The 22,933-nt window shown below is 47.4% G+C and overlaps 2 protein-coding genes across 2 annotated transcripts in view; one reads left to right on the top strand and one right to left on the bottom strand.

Annotated features, from left to right (window-relative positions):
- The window catches only part of UVSSA (UV stimulated scaffold protein A), a 53,582-nt gene extending 47,411 nt beyond the window's left edge, over positions 1-6,171 (top strand). Inside the window, exons 12-13 of the mRNA XM_027699894.1 lie at positions 266-449; positions 4,412-6,171. Of these exons, the coding sequence (XP_027555695.1) occupies positions 266-449; positions 4,412-4,505 (278 nt within the window). The 3' untranslated portion in view covers positions 4,506-6,171. The remainder of the gene's footprint in view (positions 1-265; positions 450-4,411) is intronic.
- A 10,748-nt stretch (positions 6,172-16,919) lies between these two features.
- On the bottom strand, positions 16,920-21,975 carry NKX1-1 (NK1 homeobox 1). The gene is made up of 2 exons (XM_027699928.1): positions 21,510-21,975; positions 16,920-17,962 (listed from the first exon to the last, which is right to left on the bottom strand). The coding sequence occupies exons 1-2, from the start codon at positions 21,973-21,975 to the stop codon at positions 16,920-16,922; spliced, it is 1,509 nt and encodes a 502-aa protein (XP_027555729.1).
- Between the last annotated feature and the right edge of the window lie 958 nt (positions 21,976-22,933).

The raw sequence follows: 22,933 nt of genomic DNA, 5'->3' as shown, positions 1-22,933 counted from the left end.
CAACTGCTAAAACTGGATTTAAGTTTTCCTACAGAACAGTTTAACCCATAGCAGCCAATGATAGATACTAACCCCAGACTGGCAGGGCTTTTTCATCAAGATCTGTCATTTTGGCCAACTGCTTTATCCTCCCCTTCCCTTGTGTGTGCAACTTAGAGCACAGTGACTCTGCCCTCACCCAGTAGTGACAAGAACCTGTTCCTTAGGAACTGCAAATCCTCCCTGGGTTTGGAGTTTCAAAGCCCATACTTTGTCTTTTAAACAGAGTGGAGGGATCCAGAATTCATGAGAGAAGTTGAAGCTGCTACAGGACTGGATCTTGGTTCCTCTAAAAATAATGGGAAAGGACAGAAGAAGCAAGGGAAGAAGAAAAAATATCCAAATCTGACAGACCTGAAGCAACAGGCGAACACTTCTCGTTCCCGGCTTGAGAAGAAAGTCTTCAATAAGTAAGATGCTCATGTTCTCTTGAGCCCGTTAAATTACTGTTTCTGTTTGTTTCAACAGTATTTTCTGTTTCTACATTAACATGCACTTACTAAACAGCTTTCTTGGCTGACTGCAGAGCAGGAATGTCTTCCATGTATCTGAAGGATAAAGAATAGCAGGTCCTGATGACTAAGAGAGAAACCATTTCTTTGAGAACGGTTTTCAAGTAATTTACAAAATTTTCCTATGGAGGACTTTTTTCACCCTTTCTCAATTTTTTTAAAATCCTTTAATTGCTGGGTTGGCTGCTCTGAATGATTGTTTATTAATCAAATGGATGATACTTTATGTGTGCAAACAGTACTGGAGCTGGAAAGAGGATGATGTGTTCAGAGTGACACACCTTACAGCATCAGATGTGCTGCAGTGGTGTAGGTGGAGGGAAAATGAAGTTTGTCCTTTTGAAAGCCTAAGATGGACTGTCCTGAGCAGAACTTCAGTTAATAAAAGAATCCATCAAAACCCCTTGGCTTTTGGTGTGTAGCAGTGCCTTGGCAGTTGCCCTCAAGCCTCTGGTATGTGCTCAGAGACCTTCCCAAACTTTTGACTACTTTTGACTACTTTTGACTACTACTGCTGGGCTTCCTTTCTCCCACTCCTGGCTATACTGAAGGGCTAGCTGGGCCTCATGCAGAACCTTCCAGTCCAATGGGACACACAGGGATCCCTTCCTGTGTGTTATTCAGTGTCACACTGCCATTGCACTTTCCTCCTCCCTTACTGAGGATGTGCATTCAACTGTTTAAGAAAAATATTCAGATCCTCGTTCACTTAACCCCTGCTGTCTTCTGTAAGTATCAAGGGCTGGAACTTTCAGTTCTCTTTGCAGTGTAAGACTTTGGGAATGATTATTCCCTGTATCATAGACATGTGGTCACAGTGTTGTTCCCTCCATGGTGCTGTTTCTGTCCATGTCCCTTTCCTCCCAGCACATGTGCAAACAGTAGCTCTTGGCCTGCATTTAGCTTGAGAAGAAACTCTTTGTGTGGGGTTGGCATTCACACATGTCAAACCAACGTGTGTCCATGACTTACACAGACATAGATGAGTTAACTTTAATTAACCTTAAAGCAGGCACACCAGCTCAGGTGGATGTGGGAGCCAACCAACCATCACTGAATGGGCTTTGGAACGTACAGTAGCTCCACGTGTCCACTCTGTTATGCCATTTCTGATGTCTGTTCTTCCTCAGATGTGGCTGCAACATAAATTTGCCTAAGCAAGCGCTGGTCTTTATCAAATGGGAAGCAGCTGCAACTTTTTTAAGAGTTTCACATGTCAAAAATGAAGTAGTCAAAGGATAGTGAAAAGTTGTCAAATCAAAAAAGCAAAATTATTATTATAAAATCATTAGTGGTGGGTAATTCCCTAAACATACTGGGTGAGTTGAACAGTGTCCAAGGCACAACACTTTTTTTAAACTCCTTATTTTCCCTTTTCTGATGTAATGGTTATAATAACAAAGCCAAATCCATGTTGCTTTTAGTTATGGAAATACCACATTTTCTGTGAAATTCTCATGTCACCTGGTCTTAGTTAGAACTCAGAGACCTACAGTTCTAATGATCAGAATTCCATGTCATGGTTTACTGTGGTTTGTGCTAATGATTTTGAGTGTGTGTTAGTGCCAGGCATAGGGAATCAAACCTGTCATGTTTTTAATAGGTTTCATGCTTTGCAGCACTAAACAAGATGATAACCTCGGCTCCTTATAACAACCCCAAATTACTTGAAATGTATAGGTGATAAACCCAGGCTCTAGTCTGCCAATAAAGCTAAGTGAAACTGCACACAGATCATCAAAGTGGGATCTCCTTTCATTTACAGTATCGCACAATCCAGTGGTGCTAATGTAAAACCTACATGACATGAAAGTGTCAAGGCCACTCTGCACTGCTAAAGGCTCACTTTTCTCCTACCAATTAGGTAATACTTGAAGTGCAAAACCATGACCACATTTTCCTTACTCTGGTAACTTTAATTGGCAGAATTTTGTTTAAAGTATACCTCTCCTGAGGTGTTTTTTCAGAATGTTGGTTTTCATTGCAGTTGCTGCTGAGAAAATCTTTAATCCCACCATTTAGAGCGTTATTAAGAAGAAACCTCTGTTTTCAGATGTTTCAAAATGGCTTTTGAAATAAAGCCATTGCAGAGGGCAGTTGGCCAAAACTGAAATCAGCTTCTCTTGGAGATAACCATGGGAGCAGAGCTGGAATAGCTTGGAGGGTCTGATCCTGAAAAAGGCTGGGGCACACTACCAGGTGCACATCTTGTCTTCATTTTGCTGCACAGCTGGCAGCGTCCTCAGAAGTGATAAAGGCAGACTGTGACACTGTGGAGTCTGACAGCACTGGACTTGAGAACATCCACTTTGTGTGATGGAAGTTGCCAACTGCATTTCTGGTGTAGGAATCAAAGGAGACATCAGTCCCTGCTGTGTTCTTCAATGGGACAGAGTCCCTCAAACCAAGCCCGTGGCTGCTCTACCTCCCACGTCAGCAGAACGTCCAGGTCTTTACCTGGAGATATGCTGGGAGATCAATTCCTTCATAAACAGAGAAGCAGGGTGACATCTGAGCACACCTGCAAATATCAGCCTCAGATAGCTGAGCTTTTGGTCCAGAGGCAACTAAAGTCATCAGTAAAAAGAATCCAGGCAAGAACAAGGCAAGATGCACTCAGCTGTGCACAACAGTGCTGAGTTTCTGAGGGGGCAGATGTTCACAACAGAGCATTCTCTTGACTGCTTCTGCTGCCTTTTTTTCTGCTGTCTTACTCCTCTGGATTTGTGAACCCATTCCTCTGCCTTACCAGGGGATATACAGACCTACTCTCTCTGTGCCTTTTATGACAATCTATTCGTGCTGTCTAGGCATCATTTTTCCTCACCCTCAAAATCTCAGCTGTGTGATCTCCACTCAAAAGGCTTGTGGAGGGAAAAAACTGAAGTTTCTCCACTTACCCAGTTGAGAAGTAGAGCAGTCCCTCCCAAAAGAAATCTCTGGGCACCACCTTTACTGGGAGGAAACAATGGCAGTAAATAGGGCAGCAACAAGGGGGCAAGCCCTCACTGGTTTTAAGAGCACCAGAAAACTTAACAGCTCCAAAGTTCATTCCTTCATTTCCTTTTTTAGTCTGAAGAACATTCCAGAGCCTTGTACAAGCACAGCAGACACTACAGGGGGCTCGAATGCTTGCCCATCCTGAGGCAGCAGAGATCCCATTCCCCTTTTTATAAGATATTGGACCCACTGTCCTGACTGTCTAAACTCTAGGCACTTCTGCAGCAGTAACCTGTCTCTCTGCATGGATATACACAACACTGTCTGGTGTTTTCTCAAACTAGTGTTGTGCTTGTGGATTAAAAGTTGCTGCTCAGAAATAGGGATGCTGCTGTGTGAGCAAAGGAGTCTTTAACTTGGCCCACGTCTGATAAAATGGGGTTTTAGTAACCTAAATGAATTATGGCTGCATGAAGTGAACAGCAAACCCTTCCCTCACACAAACATTCTAGACTGAGGGTTGGATTTCATAAGGGTTTCTGAGTATTAGTTTTTTAAGATCCTGTTAGGTACTTTTAGTTATTATTTCCCTGAGAGCAGTCAGGTGCATTTGAAGATCAAACTTGCTGTGTGTGGCTATCAGAAATAATGCTGGGAGGATGGAAGGCACAACCATTAAACTGAAAGACTTGAATTTGTTTACTCCTGTTAATAAAATCATTGCTGAATTAAACTATTTATATTGCTGCAGCTAATTTAGTTAACAAGACAAATTTGTTCAGCCTCATCAATGCCGTGTTCAGAAGCCTGCTAGTGATTAATCATGGTTCTTTTTTTTTTCCCCCCCCAACATCCATAAACATTCTCTGAGATTGCAGAGACTCAATATAATTGTTATTATTTTTTTGTTTCTCTTTCAGAGGTGCCATGAAACGGGTCATGAAAGCCATGAACCGGGTGGACCAAAGAAAGCACGAGAAGTTTGCCAACCAGTTTAACTATGCACTGAATTAAACTGTTCATCGTCTTTGCCCTTCAGTGCAACTGCAAAAAAACCTTGATCAAAGATATTTGTGTTTATACTAAAATACTGTGCAAGGCACATTTTTACAGGGGTCATTTTAAAATTGTTTCCAATTTTAACTTATTTGATAGTGAACACTAATTTTGGCAAAGATGTGGTGGTACAGAATGGAATGCATTTAATAAGTTGATAATTATTTGAAATGTACATGAAATAGAGATGTTTTGTGACTTGTACTCTGGGTAAAATCTTCCGGTTTTGGGGGTTGGTTTTTTCTTTCCTAAGGGACTCTTGTAATTTATACTTCCTTTGCCAGCATGTGTGTTTAATTTGCCTCCATGTTCATGCCTTCAGAACAAAAAAAGATACCTTAAAACCAGTTAGATTTCTACCACAGATGGTAATGCACAGAGTGTTTGCTCAGCCTACTGTTCTAGAAACTGTGCCACAGCAAGCAGCACAGTGGTTCCTGCAGTACCTTTAAAAACCTCTTGTGTACACACTGAAAAAATCCAAATGTGTTCCACTCTGGAGTAGAGTTTGATTTCAGCAAACTGAAATCCAGGAGCTAATTGAAATTTGGTAGCTGTGGCACAGATGGAAGTGCTGAAATGACACAGGTCATCCTGGTCTGCTTCTTGACTTCCCAGGATCATGTCCCAGTATCTTTCAGAACTACTCCTGGAAGGCATGTTGTAAAAGTCTGTAGAAATATGCAGAATGTGCTCCAGTTTACCTGGTATCAAAAGAGCATGAAGTATGAAGTTTAAAACAATTATTCCAGTAGCTCACTGTACTGGTGAACTGCCTGGCTGGGATCAGTTACAGTTACATTGGGCTGATGCCTGAGAGTGTATCTGAGGATCCAGATACAAACACAAGCATCTGGACTCCTCCAATGCCAGAGATTTAATGTGCATACTGAGATCAGGCAGCAGAATCCAGTGTGGGTTGTAGTTCTTGGCTGGGTCCTTAACCAGACCTCCCAGACTTGCTGTGCTGGCTCCAGTCATGTCTTAAGGAGAATGAATGAAACATTGACCAGTGGTGCTCTTGCAAGATTTCATACAGCTTTAAGGGTGAAGGAAATCCAGAGAGCCATGAGGACAGTGTCTGAAAATCAATTTCAAAGTGAACTGCAAAAGTCTTCAATGAAATACTGAATACAAAATGGAATGGATTCTATAGCTCTGTCTTAGTCACTCACCTGCTGGAGGTGTTACCTCATGCAGACTACAAGAATTAAAAATGGAGAAAATTTTAACAACTCAGTGTAGTTTCTGGCCACCTCAGACAAAAGCTAATTTAAAGTTCTGCCAAATACCTTCTGACTTGCACAAGTGTTGCTTAGAAAGCAATTAATGCTGAATCTGGGTAGTTTATCTTGTAAGAGCTCTGCAGTTTGGAAGACATTTTGTTCTTTAGCACAGGTTGATGTACTTTTGAACTACTGAAAATAATAAAAAGCCAAAATTTCAAATATTATCTACTGCACTGGAAAGCAAAGCCACTTCTGCTATGAGTCTTGCTAATGCAACAGTGAAGACTTCAGATGAAAATGTAGGTAAGGACAAACCAAGTTCATCATCAAGTCAGTTGAATCAGCTTCTGAATTGATTTGATTTCCTATTAAGGACAAAGTCACACAGGAAAAAATATAAAAAAAAGACCACACAAAACCAAAAACAACAAAATCCCACACATTTGAATGTAATCCTGGTCATTGGATGCTTCAATCCCCAAACAGTCCAGAAGAAACGGACACGTGGTGATTAACATTCCAAAGAGCCACAGGGGTCACTGTGCCACTATTCCAGAGATCCTTGAGCCTGCAAAGGCTGAAGGTGTTCAATTATAAATTCTGTTTTCTCTGTTCCCTGTGACAAGAGTGGGCAGTTTGTATTTTCTAGTGACACTTAACCCTTCTTTGCTGGTTTAAGCAGCAAATGTCAACACTAGAAAGTTTCCAGCAAACAGTAGATGCACTTTAACCCATAGAGTTCCTGTTTTGGGCCTTTCATAAAAAGCCCAGGGACTGAGATTGAAAATAGAAGTGGTAGAAGTCTGAGGGGGAAAAAAAAAGAAGTGTGGTTAGTAGGTAACGCTCCATTATGAGCAACCTGGTCAAGTGGAAGGTGTCCCTTCCCAAGGCAGGGGGTTTGGAACAAGATGATCTTTAAGATCCCTTCCAACCCAAATCATTGTGTGATTCTGTGATGCTACTCAGTCATGTCAGTTCTAGAATTGTGAGCTAAAACTTCCTCTCTGGACTCAGTTGTCCAATCTGCTTCTTCCTATTGTGTCACTATATGCTTTCCACCTTACCTTATTAAAAGCACACACACATGAAAGAAGAGTGTTTTCCTTGAGTGCCTCTTTCATGCAGAAAGAGAATTTGCAGAATTAAGGTTTCCTGGCAAGTGACTCAGACACAGGTACCTGGACTTTGGGCCAGGTTGATGGCCAGCAATGACTTTTTCTAAAGCTCTTCTACTTTTCTTTTTGTTTCTGCCTTTTTTAAATTTTTTGTTGTAAGAAGTTCCCTTGTCAGGTAAGGAATATACTCAGTTGGATACAAATTTTTCCTTCCTCTTTCTGTCTTGAAGCAAGACAAACCATTGACCCTTCATAGGAGAATGTGTTGATCACACATCCCCTGTAGCACTGCCTTTTTGTTAGCCTGGCCTCTTGCCAGCGTATATCTTCTGCTGGTCTGATGTTTGACAAACCCTTCCCCTCCCGTGTTAATTATTGCCTCTTTTAATCCGGTTATTTCTCTACAAGAGCAACTCAGCATATGTACACACAACAGGTGTTGAATTTTGTCGCTTAAGCATTCTCATTAGATCTAGTCAGACATAATCAACAGGGTTTGGGGGAGCTTTCTCCTCTTCCTGGGTGTAGCTGGAGGAAAAAAAAAAGGCATTGATCTCCAAAGATCCAGTTTACCTTCACTAGATAGAAATCCTTTTAAGTTCGAAACAGAACAATCTGCTTTTTAGATACATCACACTTCTTGTGTGTCACTTAACAGCAGTTTACAAATTTGAGGTCTCTGAGCTCTCCAGTTCTGCAAACATCTTAATTGCTCAACTGATTGTGCAACATTTCTACTGGGACTTTTCCTGTGCTCAGGGCTTCTGGGGAAAAAAATAAATACAAGTATCATTCACATAATCTCCGTGTGTGTTTTTGTCTTTCTAACTGGGACACCTTTGCAGTTGTACTTCTGCCCACTGGGGATACCATGTGTGATTCCCAGGTATCTGAACACCTTGGGATGATTTGGCCCTTGGAGTGTTGTTGAGGTGAATAGTTGTAATGCAGGTTGAACACTGCGTGTCCAAAGGGACTTGTGGCTGTGCTGATGCATCTAAGTCATCCTTCTTTAACTAGGGCTGTTTCAGTGGTAAAACAAGAAGCGAAAGCAAAGACTCCTCCATGGTTATTCTTACCTGAGAATATGGTTGCATCTGGGAAGTGAAAGGCTGAAGGAAAAAGACTCTGGCATGTATGGATTTGGTGCTGTTTAAAATTGGAATGAAGGGTCTGGTCCTCTAATACAAAGTGCTTAGTGACATAAGTGAACTTGGTATGGAGCTTCTGAATAAAGCAATCCTTCAGCACATGCCCTCTGAGGTTGCAGGGATGAGGAGTCCATACTCATCTTTTGTACAATACCTTGTGATTTCGTTTTCTCTAAACTTACTTGAGGCTTGGCTTTAACAACACATGTCTGGCTGAAAATTTCTATTAGAAAACTGTAACCCTTAGAGGATCTTAGAAATTACATTTAAAAGATTTATCTGGGGTTTTGGGTTTTTGTAAGCAAAAGAGACATGGGATTTGTAAGCAGTTCTGCATGAACAGTGGATCACACCACACAGAACAGTTTGCATGCTGGGGAAGGCATCAGTGAATCAAAGCAGACATTACTGAAGGAAAAAACATCTTTCTTTTGCAGAAAACAAAAAATGAACCTGTTCCATTTAAAGTGGCTGTGGAAATGGACAGTAAGGGTGTTCCTAGTTACAAGGAGCCTCTAGCCAGCAGCAGGAAGTATTCAGTCTCAGGAGCCAGCCAGGAAAAACCCAATTCAGTGTGTATCACAGCAGTTCAGCAGAGGCAGATGAGCCATCTGGTGGTGTCTCATGCTCTGCAAATGCCTGGCTGTGGTGCAACTGTGTGTGGAGCTTATCAGTGCTATTAAACACATTCATGCTTTTAATCATGGAGGTGATACAAATGTCTCTGTAGGTTATGCATCAGAGAAGGTAAGGGCGTCTGGATGTTACAGCAGTACTTCAGTGATGAAAATCAGATGTTTAAAACCTTTTGGGATGCCTCACACCCCCCAAACACACACCTTTAACAAAGTCACTGATTTTAAACAGGCAGTGGAAGTCATAATGCACCCAACAGCTCTCCTGCTGGAGCACATGTTCAGGAGGTGCAGTTCAGGTCCCTTCTTGGCCTCAGAGGTGACAGTCCCATGTCCTGTCTCAGGGACAGCCCAAGCCACTGGCAATTTAAATGGAAGGGAGCTGGTAGGAGACATTTCACATCTCCTGTTTTCACATGGGAACTGAAACTGAACCACAGTGGAGCTAAAAATGCTTCACATAGAAAACTAAATAAAGGATAAAAGAGAGCCTTGGAGATGACAGACCCCAGACTGAGGCAGGGAGGGCTGGATCTGGATTCTTATTCCCTTGACACCTGCCATTTAAAACACTACTGAGCTTCATGGATTCAGGGAGAGCTCCCTCATAGATACTGTCACCAGCTACATCATTCCTCAGGACCTCTTGGACACCAAAACCTGAGAGAAGGGTGTTATGCTGGTAATTACTGGCGAGCAATTTCTCCATATGTCTGTTCTGGCATGCAGTGGGACAGCTACATTTAAATATACCCCAAACAATTAACACCATTCTGCTCATGGGTGAAAAAAACACTTGAATTTCCATCTGCAAACATGAAAGTTCTGCTCCAAGCAGTGCCCAAGGAAAACTCCACAGTGCTGGGAATGCAGAGGAAAGTGAATCCATAGCAAGGTGAGAGAAAAAACAGAGTAGAGACTCAAGGCATCAGGGAGAGGGTGAGTCAGAAGCTGAAGGTGAAAACAGGAAGGGGCAATGGCCTTCCTGACAAGGCACCATCACACACACCCAAACAAAAACCCTCAATCTTGGTAACAGTATAAGAGTCAGCCACCAGTCACAGTTACCTGAAGGTCCACCAAGAAAAAAGGCAGGTCTGGAGCCAAGTCAGCGATGGAAATTAGGGTGAGGGTCAGTCAGCTACACAGCCAAGCACAGAACAAGCACCACAGCTCAGGAAAGAGACCCCACCTAAATGCAGTTCCCCTGCAACCAGCTGGAGGGTACGAGGTGGAGGCCCTGGGTAGGTCTCTCCCAGCTTAGCTGGTGCCGTGGAGCCAAGGGGCTGCAGCTGTGCCACATCAGCCCAGAGCTCAGACACCTGCCAGGGTGTGGGGTGGGGACACCCAGGAGGATCACACAGGAAGGTGAAAGGTGGTGAGGGAAATTAGAGCCTGCTGGTACATTCAGAGCCATAGGACCATCCCTCTTAATGGATGTGGTGAAGGTCCTATTACAAAATCCTTCAAGACAAAGTGGAGGTGCTAAGAAAGAGGGTGGGAAAGGCCTCAGAGCAGCAGCCCCAGATCGAGACCAATCTGGGCCCTCCCCATCCAGCAGCATTGGTGACCCCTTCAGCTGGGAGAGGTGCTAAGCATCCCAAAACTCAGCATATCCCCTCAAAAATACATGTGGATGAGAGCTGGATCTGCCTGGCAGCTGGACAAATTGTGACCCCTGGGACAAAGTCATTGTTCTTCCAGCTGTGGGAGTTGGATGCTGTCCCTGAAGGAAAAGGAGAGAGATCTATTAATTACTCTGGTTTCTGAGTTGATGCTTTCCTCCTCTTCCTCTTCTTCGAAGCTCAGAGTGGAGAAAAAAATAGATTCATGTTTTCATTGAGCCTTTCCTACCAGCTAGGTCTGGGTAGTACAGAGCCTAAATGTAGTACCAGCTCAGGAGGGCAGTGGGGGACCAGGCTCTGCCACACTGGGAGGAGGGCACAGTGTGTTTGTGCTCATGACAAGGCTGCACCAGAGCCTGGGCAAACTGAGCTGGACTTTATTCCAGTGCAATATTCCTCCATCCCTAAATGTCCATGACTTAATTATTGTCATTTGGCTTTTTGGGTAGACTTCCCCTTGCTTTTCTGCCTGCCAGCACCTTCAGCAAACCTCCACTGCTCCAGTGCCAAGTGCTTGTATGTTTTTGCATTAGCATCAGGAATCCCCTCTGTCAAGGGGTTAAGGAAAAAGCTTATTAAAATTGTTTAAATGTGGTGTTAATTAGTTTAGATGTAATGAGCAGCATTAGGCGTCTGGTTACTTAGAAAGGGGTTGTTGAATAACCATTTCTGCCGATGTTCCAATTTGCATAATGACAAGGTGTTGGCATTGCATCCACCATTAATTTGCTGTATTTATAACGCCATTATGGAGCCACTCTTATCCTTGCACACTGTTAAGGGTATATGGAAATATAATATATGATTCTGCTTGTTTGGAAATTGCTTCTGGATATCTTTGAGCTTTTGTAATAGTATTTTTGGCAGCTGAAGGCTAACAGCACCAGGAGGAGAGTCTGCCACTCGGGCAGAAATTAAATGTTGCTTGCATGGGTTTATTTTCCCCGGTGCTGAAGCAGAAACAGCAAAGGCGAGTGTGCTCAGGTGAGCTGCAGAGCGTGCTCAAGGCAAACACAGTATTTCACTCCAAATCACCACTACAAGGCACAATGCTGGTGCTTGAAGCCCCGAAGAGCATCCTTAATCACAAATCTCAAAATATTTAACAGGTCACAGAGAGTGCAGCTTGGCACTACAAACTCCCATTCAACAGAAGGAGTTGGAGGAACCCTACCAGCAGCTCTTCCTGCACTTCTCTTCCCCTCCTGCAGTCTCTGGGAACCAAGGCAGAGGAAATAAATCTTGTCATCCTACCTGTGTTACAGGCGAAAAGACAGAAAAGAGTCCCCATATGAGCAGGGCAAGTTTTTGTAATGTATGTGCATTGAGGGAGAAAAAAGAACAAAGAAAATGAGCAATAATTATTTATTTGTACTAAGGTTAGTCTTCTCTTGAAAAAACAGCAGTTTACTGAAAGGGGTGAATTCTTACTGTGTCAATCATAATAATCTTTATTATGTCATCCCACCATAAATATTTCTGTGACTTCCAGTTCTTTGCTGTGGTGTCATCCCTCCTGCATTGTCACTGTAAAATGTTCCTGGTATGTGTCATTGCAGAGAAGAAAATCTAGAAGATGTACTTTAAAATTAAGTGTAGTACTTTGGGTACAGCTAGCTAGTTTTAGCTAGCTGGACACTTGTCATGTCATGAGATTAAATTAGAAAATCATATACAGATATTGCCTGACCCTGCATGCCCAGACTTCTGGGTCCTGACCATGCTTTCTGTGTCCTGGGTGTTTCTCTATTGATACAGGGTGCATCCACAGGATTCCCAGCATCAACAGGATGTCTCCTGAATGGGCAGCTGCAGATTTCTGAGGCTGTGATAATCTGTTTTCAAACTTGTCTTGTATGAAGTCACATCTTTGCCAGACAGCATCAGGAAAGGAGAAAGGGCTTTTACTGCCAGTGTTATTTTCCCTGTGACAACCCTCGTTCTGTCCATTTGAGATGTCTGTGTAACACAAGCATGTGACATGAGCGTGTGGGCAGAAGGGGAAGAAGAGGAAGAAAAAGCACCAGATAGAGAAGAATGTGGTTTATGTAATAAACTATTTATGTAAACCCAATTTGTGAGACAAATTGATGAGGATCCTCTCTGTTTACTTGCCTGTCCCCTCCTTCCTCAGCGTCCACTCAGGTCTCTGCCTTGTTCTACCTCCCAGAGTCTGGAAAAAAATCCAGTGTCAGAAAAAAATCTTTCTTTCATTTGCTCCCAAGAAAGGCTCTACAACAAACATATTGGCTTGTTTACTCTTTGAGACACAACACAACCTGAAGACCAGACATTGTGAGACAATGTTCTTTTGAGTATTTAAACTCAACTGTGTTTGAGCAGAATTATTTTATCATGTAATAGAGGAGCTAATGGATATTTGCAATATAGCAGACTACAAGCAGACATCATGGTGTATTTTTGAGAAATGGATATAAGTTGCTACAAACAAAGCTTTATTTTTAGCATTTTGTGTATGTAGTACAGGAGAAGAAACATATAATATGACTGTGAGTTCAATCTGAAACAGAAGGTCTGTGATGCATGTCAAAAAACCTCCAGGAATTAATTTGAAAAAGTAACTCACTACACCTACATTCCCTGCTCAACTGGAAATAACACAAGGAGTTTGGGGAGGGTTTATAATACAGAACTGGTTTCCAGTGATTTGGTGTAACATCATTGACTGCTGAGTGTAATCAATGACACAAAACATTTCAAAGTATTTTCAGTTCTCCCTCAACCATTTGGAATGTACCCGTCTGTATTTATGTGCTTTTTTTTCTGTTATTTCGATTATAAGATATTTTGCTGTTGTTTGAGTAGACATGAACAACTGAAACTTGTTAGCTGAAATAAATGAAGTAAAATAGGTGCAGTTTCCTTTTCTCTTAACCTCATTCATTCATATAGTGAACAAGAGTAAGATGCAATTAATATGTGAATCTTTTCTCGCTAATACAAATTTGCACCCTTAGATTTAACATTGACTTCATGGGAATTAGTTGAAAAATATGCTGATGTCCCAGATCATCTTTGGTACGTGCCAAAGATGTCACATAAACACACTGAATCAGACTCCAAATGTGCTGCTCATTTTGCCTGAGCTGAGACTTTGTCCTCTGGCAAACACTTTGTTAAATGTCCTCTTGAATGTGTTCTGCATTCTTAGTCTCCTAACATTAAACTTTATGAATGAATAACAAAGTAATTAAAAAAGAATTAGCTCATGGAATGAACCAGAGCAAACACCTCCTGCTTGTGTCATAACCATCATCCCCTCAGTCAGTCCATTCTACTCACTCTGTACCAGGGTGTCTGTAGCTCATTGATGACTCACTGAAAACAAGCTGCAGCCCTTCAAAAAGCTCTGTGCAGGAGCACCAGGCGTTGTGTGCAGTGCAGCAGGTACATCAGGTAGGTACCATATGGGAAATGGCTTTTAGACCTTGCTGGGGGGTCGCTGTGGGGACTTTGGGGGTTATCTGGTAGGACCAACCTCAAGGTGCTGCATCAAGCCCAGTTTCATTCTCCTAGAGAGCCGGAATGTCAGCGGGCAGGAACACGGGGGATGAGTCAGGAGGTTCAGGCAGGTGAGAGCATTTTGCTTTACGGGGGGGCTGAGCGTTCAGACCAGGGATGCTTCTCGACAGCTGCCCCTGTGTCAATACCATCCCACTTCTCACTGTCAAGTCTGTAACCACACAGTCTTGATCCAGCACCACAAACCAGCTGCAGAGTCGTGGTCCAGGGGGCACTGTTTGAGTTTCAGCTCTTTGGTGCTAATTCTCTAAATGCCCTCTGCAAACGGACAGTATCCTGTGACCGGAGCGTACGACGTGCCCTGCACCTCTGCAAGGGCTGCACGCCGGCGAGGACACGCACTAGAACTGAGGCTCTGCAGTTCTGCTCTTGAATTCTATGAGCTCAGACCCCTGGATGAGGCACTCGAGCAAGGGTTATCAATAACTTCCTAAACTATGCTGAGAAAGATACCTGCGGCTCTGTTTTCAGCAGTGCTATAAAATGTGAGAAGCCTTGTTAAATCGCGTTTAATGACTGGGAATCTCAGCGTAACTGACTCCTTCATCCAGCAGCTGTGAGTAATAATACTCACATGAGCAGGTTTCACTGGCAGGACGCTAACAGACCTGCAGTAGGAATATCACGTACTCCGGAGCTCTGAGCAGCTCCTGTTGGAGCCGAATTATTTCCCCCTGGGGAGGGGGGGAGCTGTTTGGAGCTCCCGGAGTGCAGAGAGGGGTTGAATTATCTGTTCAGCCGTGTCGTGCTCCACCTGAGCTAAGAGTTCGGCTGTTAGTAGCACTTACTCAAACCTGGCAGGCAAAGGGGTAGCTGTGCAGTGTGGGAGAATCTCCTGAATATCTGTTTCCCAGTTTAGCTGGATTTCTCCTACCAGCAAGAGCTGTGCAGAGCACACCACTTGTAAGGTTTCCCCTGAAATTTTACTTCAGAACATCCTTTATCGTGAAAGTTCTTATTTTCGCAAATGCAAATGAGTCTAGTCCGAGGCTTCTGGCGCTTGTACGTTTCTACACGCGGGGAAGGGAGTATCGGGAGCATCCCGCATCCTCCCCGCGGCTCCTGCAGACTGATGGACACCGCACCCACCGGGCCGTGGAAACCACCGACCCTGCGGGGGTCTGCACCGCGGAGCCGGCTCTACTCCCCCCTTGCCTCTAATATCAGCAATCGCGAAAGAATTTATTTCCACGGGAGGGCTGAAACGTTTAATTTCATTCTGGAGCGGGTGTGCGGGAGCGGGATGAGGCTGCGGAGCGTCAGGACTAGCGCAATCCCAGGTCGGGGCAAGGCTGAGGGGTCAAGGGGGGACCAGGGGGAAGGAGCCGAGGGAGGAGTGAAGCCCGGACACCCCGGGAACCCGCGGCACCACGCACACCCCGCCCGCCGGGCAGCGATGCGGGGGTAGCTGCCATAGCCGGTCCCCAGGGGAGGGGGATGCGCAGCGCTCCCCAAAATCGCTCCGGAAAACGCTGGTTTCTTAAAAGTTCCCCCGAGGGAAAAAAAGAAAAAAAAAGAAATAAAAAAAAGCCCCCCAAAAACCCCACAAACACCAAAAACTAGTGGAAAATGAGAACTCTTCCCCAGCATGTGCTTTGGGGTCACGCAGGGAGTGGGCAAACGAGGTAACAGCGTCCCTGGGCCAACGGGAGCCACCTCGAGGTGCTCACAGCGGTTATAGACTTTTACTTTGAAATTAAAATAAAAAAAGAGTATGGATTATAAAAGTCCGACTTCGATACGAGTTTAAAAGTAATCAGCGGAAAGGCGATGGAAAGATTACTTTATTTTTAAAAGCGGTGGAATTTGAAAGAGTCGACTTACTAAATTTACATATATCCAAAATGTTGGACTCCTCGTCAGTGGAAACAAGGCAGAGGTGTCGGATTCTCTCTGTATATAAATTTTCTTTTTTTTTTTTGTTCTTAATATTGCACAAATCGGCAAGGCCAATTAAGAAATTACAAACAAGGGAAGTAAGAAGGGAAATACCTCCTCTCCTACAAGAAGAATAAAGTTTATCTGCGTATAAGAAATACGCTCTCAGAGTAAACAACAAAAAAAAAGAAGATGCAAGACATCCCTCCAAGCACCCCATGAGCCAGGCGTTTTCCTCAGGAAACTTGTCTTACAAAGATTCAGCCGAAAAACAGGGACTCCAGCACGGAAAGCGCCGTTTCCTTAGAGTTTATTGATTGGTTTAAAGTGTTTAGCAAACAAAGTGCTTTCTTTATCACCTCTTGCTCATTACTCCCTCACCTTATACATTAATTACAAAGTTAAAACTTTTTTTTTTTGTAACAACCAGAAATATACAGAAATGATTAACGTAAAAAAAACAGCTCTGCACCCCAGCAGCTGCCCCCGCCGCCCCTTCCCGGGCGAGATTCCCTCGGCCCCGCGGGTCCGCAGGGTCTCAGCCAAGCTCGGGGGTCGTTCGAGAGTGACGTCTGTAAAAAATATCCGTCGTCACCGTGAGGTCACGGGAGAGAGCGGAGCGTCGTTGCCTCGGTAATGTCGAGGGACAGGACCGATAAGTTCTCTGCTTTACCCTGAGAGTCAAATGGGTACATAATATTTTCTTTTTTTCAAAGTCTTTTGAGTGTGGCCAGACCAGAATAAAAACAAAGTATAATAATAATAATAATAATAATAATAATAATAATAATAAAATTAATCAAACCCACATAGCAACGAGGGACGGTGAAAAATAAAAATACAGGTAACGATGATTTACATCAACTTGTATGTACACGGGGGAGGGAGGTTTTCCTCCTCCTCCCTTCAGCAGCGCAGTCCGGACACATCGCGTACAAAAAGGGTCGTAGAAAGGACGGAGGGCGGGGGGGCCGCCCCTTTGAACCCCCGGGGTCGGTGGCAGCCGGGGGGGCGGTGGGAACACCTGGCTGTCCCTTCTCTCCCCCCGGTGTCGCTGCCAGTCGGTTCTTAGTTTCACCTCTCGGGAGCGGGGGGTCGTGCAGTGAGCGGCCCCCCCAGAGCCCGGCCGGGTGGTCCCGAAGGGGCACAGCGGGAACGGGCCGGGAGTAAGGAGGATGAGGAAGGGGCGTCGGGGCTTATAGGTGCGGGGTGTAGAAAGCCGGGGCGCCGTAAGTCTGGGACCCCAGGACGAAGGGCGAGAGGACGGCGGGGCTGGGCAGGAAGGGCAGCTGTGCGGCGCAGACCAGCCCCCCGGCCGGGTGGCCGGCGTAGCTGCCGGGGCCGTGCATGGAGAGCGGGGCGCCCATGGGCGGCGAGTGGCTGAGCGGGCTGAGCCCCCCCGGCAGCGCCCCCCCGCCCAGCGCGCCCCCCGCCCCGCCGCCGCCGCCCCCGCCCGTGGGCGCGCTGGTGTCCGCCCCGGGGTTCTGTTTCTTCCACTTGGTGCGCCGGTTCTGGAACCAGATCTTCACCTGCGTCTCGGTGAGGCTGAGCGACAGCGCCAGGTTGAGGCGCTCGCACACCGACAGGTACCGCGTGGACTTGAACTTGTTTTCCAGCGCCACCAGCTGCTCGTAGGTGAAGGCTGTCCGCGCCCGACGGGGCTTGCCCGACTTGGAGTCCGAGCCCGTCCGCTTCCTCTTGGGCTTGGCCTGCGGGCCGGGCTGTGCCCCGACGGGCGGTGGCGGCGGGGGCGGTGGCGGGGGCGGCGGGGCCGGGACACCCCCCGGCTCGGCCGGCTCTGCTCGGAGCGGCCCCGGGTCGGGCTCTCCGGGAGCCGCCGGGCCGGAGCTGCCGCCGCTGCTGCTGCTGGTGCTGCCGCTCTCCTCGCTGCACAGCTCCTCGTCGTCCGGCAGCTCGCTGTCGGGGCTGCGGCTCGGCCGGCTGCTGTAGTCCAGGTCGCACTCCTCGGCCTTGTAGAGCTCCCCGTCCTCTGCGGACAAGCGACAGACGCTGTCAGGGATCGCTGCCCGGCCCCCGGCCCCGCCCGGCCCCAGGAGGAACCGGTCCCCACCCTGGGGATTCACCCGCCCCGTATCCCCGCGGCTGTCGGGAAAGGGGTGCCCGGCCCTCCCCGGCTCTCCGCCCGCCGTGGGGATGCGGCTGGTCCGGGACCCCCGGCTCCTCCGGTCCCCTGCTCCGGGAATGGCCTGGAAGCACATGGAGAGGAGCCGGGGCTGGGCTGGGGGCACATGGCGAGGAGCCGGGCAGAAGCTGCCGGGATAGTGGCTCGGAGCCGCCTCCGAGGGCGGCCTTCACCTACGAGCCTTCTCTGCAGCCCTGGGGCAGGAAAGGGGCTGTCCAGCCCGGCAAGACTTCGCCAGAGCTGCCCCTTCCGAGCTACCCACCTTCGGCAAGAGCTGGCACCGAGATGTGGCCCGGGGCAGGGGATACAACCCCCCTTCCCTCCGCCGCCAGCGCGCCCACAAAACAACCGGTGGCTGGAAAAGACTTTGGGAAGACAGCAGGGTGGGTGTTCCCGGGACGCTGGAAGGGATGAGGAGCAGCCGGGGACAACCCCCGCCCGGGCCGAGCCAGCCGTGCCTGGGATGTCACAGCGCTTCTAACAATTTTAGTGACGGAAATCTCCGAATCGATGGGAGATTTGCTGGTTTTTGCTCTGGCATTTTTAACCCTTCCTGCGTCTGGTTTGACCTCTTGTCACTTCCCGAGATGGAAGTATTAAAGTGGAGTAAATACTTGTATTGATTAGCAGAGCAGATACAAACTTAATTAAACTCATTTTGTGCAATGTACAAACTAGTTAACGGTCATTTAATTTATTTGGGTTTATATTACGCTCCAATTAACGGGTCTCCATCGGAGAACAGGGTAATTATCCGATATTTAAGGCTATTGGACTTCTGCTGACGGTTCTGTCATTATGAAGCCTAAAAGCAAATTGCGTTTTCCGGAGAACCGGCTCCTCCTCACCCCGGCCGGGCTCCTTCGGGGGAGCGGGAGGAGAATCCTCTCCGCGGGACGGGGATGGGGGAGGCCCCGCGGGCAGGTCTGGGGCAGAGGCCTGTGAGTACCGTTTTTTAGCCGGTGCTTTCAGACACTCTTAAACTTCCCTCCACTCGAAACGGGGGAGCAGCTCCGAGAACCCCTAATCAAGGACTCCTTTAACTTGGTTAACGGAGATACATAAATGGGGAGTGAATCGCTGGTCTGTCACCTTTATCCCGCCCGTAATTTAGTTGGTTTTAATCCTCAAAAAACCTGAAAACACCTCAAATTTGGTTCTTATCCCCACATCGGACTTTCTAATGCCCATGTGTAAAATTAAGGGTGGTTTTAAAAGTGTGTTTTGTTCAGCGCGCTGATTTCGGATAGGGATGGTTTAGTAGGAGAAAAAGGGGCAGAGAAGTTTACTGTAGTTCTTTTCACCCGGAAAATATCCCTTAATGACTCGGGGTTTATGAGGAGCCCTTTCCAGCTTTCTGTTCAGGTCGGCGCATGGAATAGGCGGGCGACCGCCGCCGCACAGACGGGAACCGGGTTAGTTTTCTCCCAACCCGACCCCGTGAGTCCAGACGAGTGTCCTGCAACCTGTAGAACCTGTTAGAAATTGCAGGGTGTAATTTTTGCAACAACAATTAATAAAAAGTGCGCGTAGCTACGTCTGCGGAGCAGACCCGGGGGCTGAGCGCAGCCCCAGCACTCACACACGGACCGGACCGGGAACCCGCAGCTGGCAGTTCTGAGGTTCAATTTTCTCTGTAGGAAACCCCTGCCGTAGCTCAACAAAATTTTTTTAGACAAAAAAAAATGCAACGCGAATAGAACTGGCGGCGGAGATGGACGCTGGATTTGCCGGTTTTTTTCTGGAATATGTTAAATGGGAATTTACTAGAGACTTTTAACTGATATTTTTGACACTAAAACAGTTTTACGAGCGGCGAGTGACGAGCGCCGTTGCCACTCTCCTTTGGCCAGAAAGCCTTTGCGTTTTCCGGGGGTGTTGATACTTTTCTGGCCAGAGCTACTTTTCGGAACACTTCTCCTACATTAAACCACCGCTTAAACTAATATTAATTACAATGGGGAAAGAGAATAATTAAATTTCATTATTTTCGACCTATTTCCTGACCGTTGTCATAACATTGAGGCAACGTGGCCGAAGGGCTCCATGTGCGGAGCGTCGGGGGAACTTGTCAGCGGGCAAAGCGCACCGCGGCGGGGAGCCTCCAAGTGTATTTATTTTGAGAGAAGGGATGGAGTTGCATTTCTCTCCTTGTCTGGAGATAAAAGTGTGAGATTAGCGATAGGCTGACCTCGTCAGTCTTTCTGATCGCCCAGATCTATTTAATATGACAAAAGTCAGATGAGTTTAGAGGAATAATTACGAACCCAGCTCCGCCGTGCTTTAAAAAATGTCTTTTGAATTCTATTAATGCCCCGTTCCTGCTTTTGCCTTACAGATGAAAAATGCGTCAAGGCTCGGTCTGGAGCAGATTCCAGACCTCTTTTGCTGACTAATTTTAACTGACAGAGTCCTGTTATGGCGGGGTTGGAAACCTCCGAGTCCTCCTCTCTTCCCCTCAGACACAGAGAAATTATTTTTCCTCAGCCGAGAAGTTTATCCCCTGCCGCCCACTGCCCCTTTTCTTCCCTCTCAGGACATGGAATAACTATTTATATTTTTCACAACAACCGTCTTTTGCCGGAAACCCTCTGCGATCCCCAGAGTCTCGGTGTTTAGAGGTGAGAAAGTTGGGATATTTGGACCCAGAAAGAAAAAGCAATCTAGAGCTTGGGTCGAATGCAATTCCCGATCAATAGCGAGCCCTAATAAGTGTAATAGGTTTTAATCGAGTAATTATCCGAATTTTGACCCTATAATTTAGATGTTAGGGAAGAGTTTGCAAGGTGCTTGAAAGAGATATGCACAATTCGATAATAGGATATCGATCCAGGCAGTCCTACATGCCACTCTGGGGCGATTTTCCCCATTATCCAGCCTCTTTACGCTGCTAAGCACATTTTACCTTAAATGTAATCGAAGGAATTTAATTGTTTTTCCAGAGATAACCAGCATTTTGTCACAATTAGTCTGATTTGTCCTAAAAAAGCCAAGGGGAGAGAGAAAATTGAATCTGTCGCCCAGAGCAACGGGCGGCAGCGGCGGGGGGAGGACAGGAGAGGGGTCCAGGGCTGGGAGAGAAAGATACAAAGTCATAAAAGCCTGCGGGGACCCAGGCGAGATGGGGGTACGGAGGGAGGGTTTTCACAGCCTCGGGGCTGGAGCTCCGGCCCACCGAAGCCGAAGGAGCAGCTCGCAAGTTCGTCTGAGCCGGAGCTCGCAGCCACCGCTGCCCCTTCCCGAGAGGAGGAGGAGGACGGCGGGGTCGCTGCCCGACCCAGCCGGGCCGGCACCTCTGGAGCTGATCCTGCCATCCCCGGGGATGCACCGGGCGAATAGACCAGTGTATCCCCGCTGAACTCCTCGGACAGGAGGGGAGTGGAGCCCGGCCTGTGCCGAGCTCCGGGAAACCAGCCCCGGCCAGTCCCGGGGTGATGCGCCCGGCTCCCCGCCCTGCCATCCCTCAGCCTAACACAGAACTCCACCTCTCCACGTCCAGCAGCAGCAGCAGTGCAGGGCGCATTTGTCCTTCCCCAGCGCCCCGGCTCCCGAGGCTGCCAGCGGGGGAAGGATGACCTGTCAAAGCATGCGAGCCCTTTGCTCGGGGAGCTCGGAGGAGCTCCGAGCCCCCAGACCTACTTACTGATCAGCTCTGCGGATTTCTTGCACGCGTCGAAATCTTCGGCGAGAGCCTTTTGCTCGGCCAGCTCCGTCCCTGAGTCCTCGGGCTTATCCTCCGCCCCCAGAGTGAACTCGGTCCCCGCCGATTTGTACAAGCCCGCGCACTGCCGCCGCTTGCTGTTGAACTTGTTAGGGTCCAGGATGTCGAGCACGGAGAAGGAGGTGGTTCTGTGCACCATGGGCAGCGCGGCCACTGCCCCCTCTTGTCCGGGGGTGTTGCTCTGGCTGTCCCCTTGCCTGTCCCGGTTGGTAGGGCAGTAGAGCGGCAGCTCGCCGCTGGCCGAGAGCCGCTGCTCTCCGCGGCCGTCCATCCCTTCCCCGTGGCAGCCGCGGGGCTCCCCGCCGATGCCGGCTGCGGGGGCTGTCACCGCCGCGGCTGCCGCTGCCGGGATGGAGATGTCACCGACCTTGTCTCTGCTCACATTCATGACTCTTTGCAGAGCCCCTCTCGGTCGCAACTTCTCCCCCCCCACCCTCCCCTCTTGCTCTCCCCCTCCCTCCTTCCTCCGGCGAAGTTGATCTGGAAACTCCTCCCCAGCACCGCTCCGGCTCAGGACGAGCCGCTGCCTTCAGCTCCCCGGGGCTGCGCTGGGTCCAGCCGCCGGGAGCCTCCGGGGGAGGCAGGGAGTCACAAGGTGATGCTCGGCTCAGAGCCTCCACTCAGCAGCTCCTTCTTCCTTCTCATCATCCTCGCCAGGCTGCCCAGGCGCTCCTGCCCCCCCTCCCCTCCTCTCTCGCGCACACACACAGAGGCAAGGCTGTATCTTATTTATGCATTCATATTTAGCACTGGATTGTAATTGGCTACAAATTAATCCCTTGCCCATAATAGTCTGTAATCTTCATCACTGGAGGAGAGACACGGTGAAAGTGTGTGCCGGGGGGAGGGGGGCAGAGAGGGAGAGAGCGAATGAAGGATGGTGTTGGCTGTGATATACTTGGCTGTCAGCTCTGTTTCAGCACACCTCCACTCATCTGGAAAGCATCTAAATAGCCTTATTTGGAGAAGTGGGAGGAGATGACGCTTTCTTTTAAATAATTGCGGGATCAATATAAAGAAGATATTATACACAGAAAATGGGAACTTAAGGTCTTCCATCCCTAATGGTGGAGTTAGATGATCAAAAGGGGATTATGTGGATGTGTGTGTGTGTGGGCTCAGAGGTGTCAGCCCCCAGCACCTGTTTCCCTTCCCTGCTGGGTTTATTAAATTAGAACAAAAGGAGAAAATTATGGACGGAGGTTTAGCGGTTGGAGCGGACCTTGTGTCTGCGGACACACACCCCCTCACACGCTTCTCTCTCTCTCCCTCTTAGCTAATTAATTAAAATTAAATATCAAATGTAAGTGCCAGGAAAGTGCCGGAAGAAAATTAATACATTTAAA

Source organism: Neopelma chrysocephalum, unplaced genomic scaffold, assembly GCF_003984885.1.
Source record: "Neopelma chrysocephalum unplaced genomic scaffold, ASM398488v2 Primary Assembly neopelma1_142, whole genome shotgun sequence".
NCBI classification, from domain to species: domain Eukaryota; kingdom Metazoa; phylum Chordata; class Aves; order Passeriformes; family Pipridae; genus Neopelma; species Neopelma chrysocephalum.
This window is presented reverse-complemented; position numbering and strand designations above follow the sequence as displayed.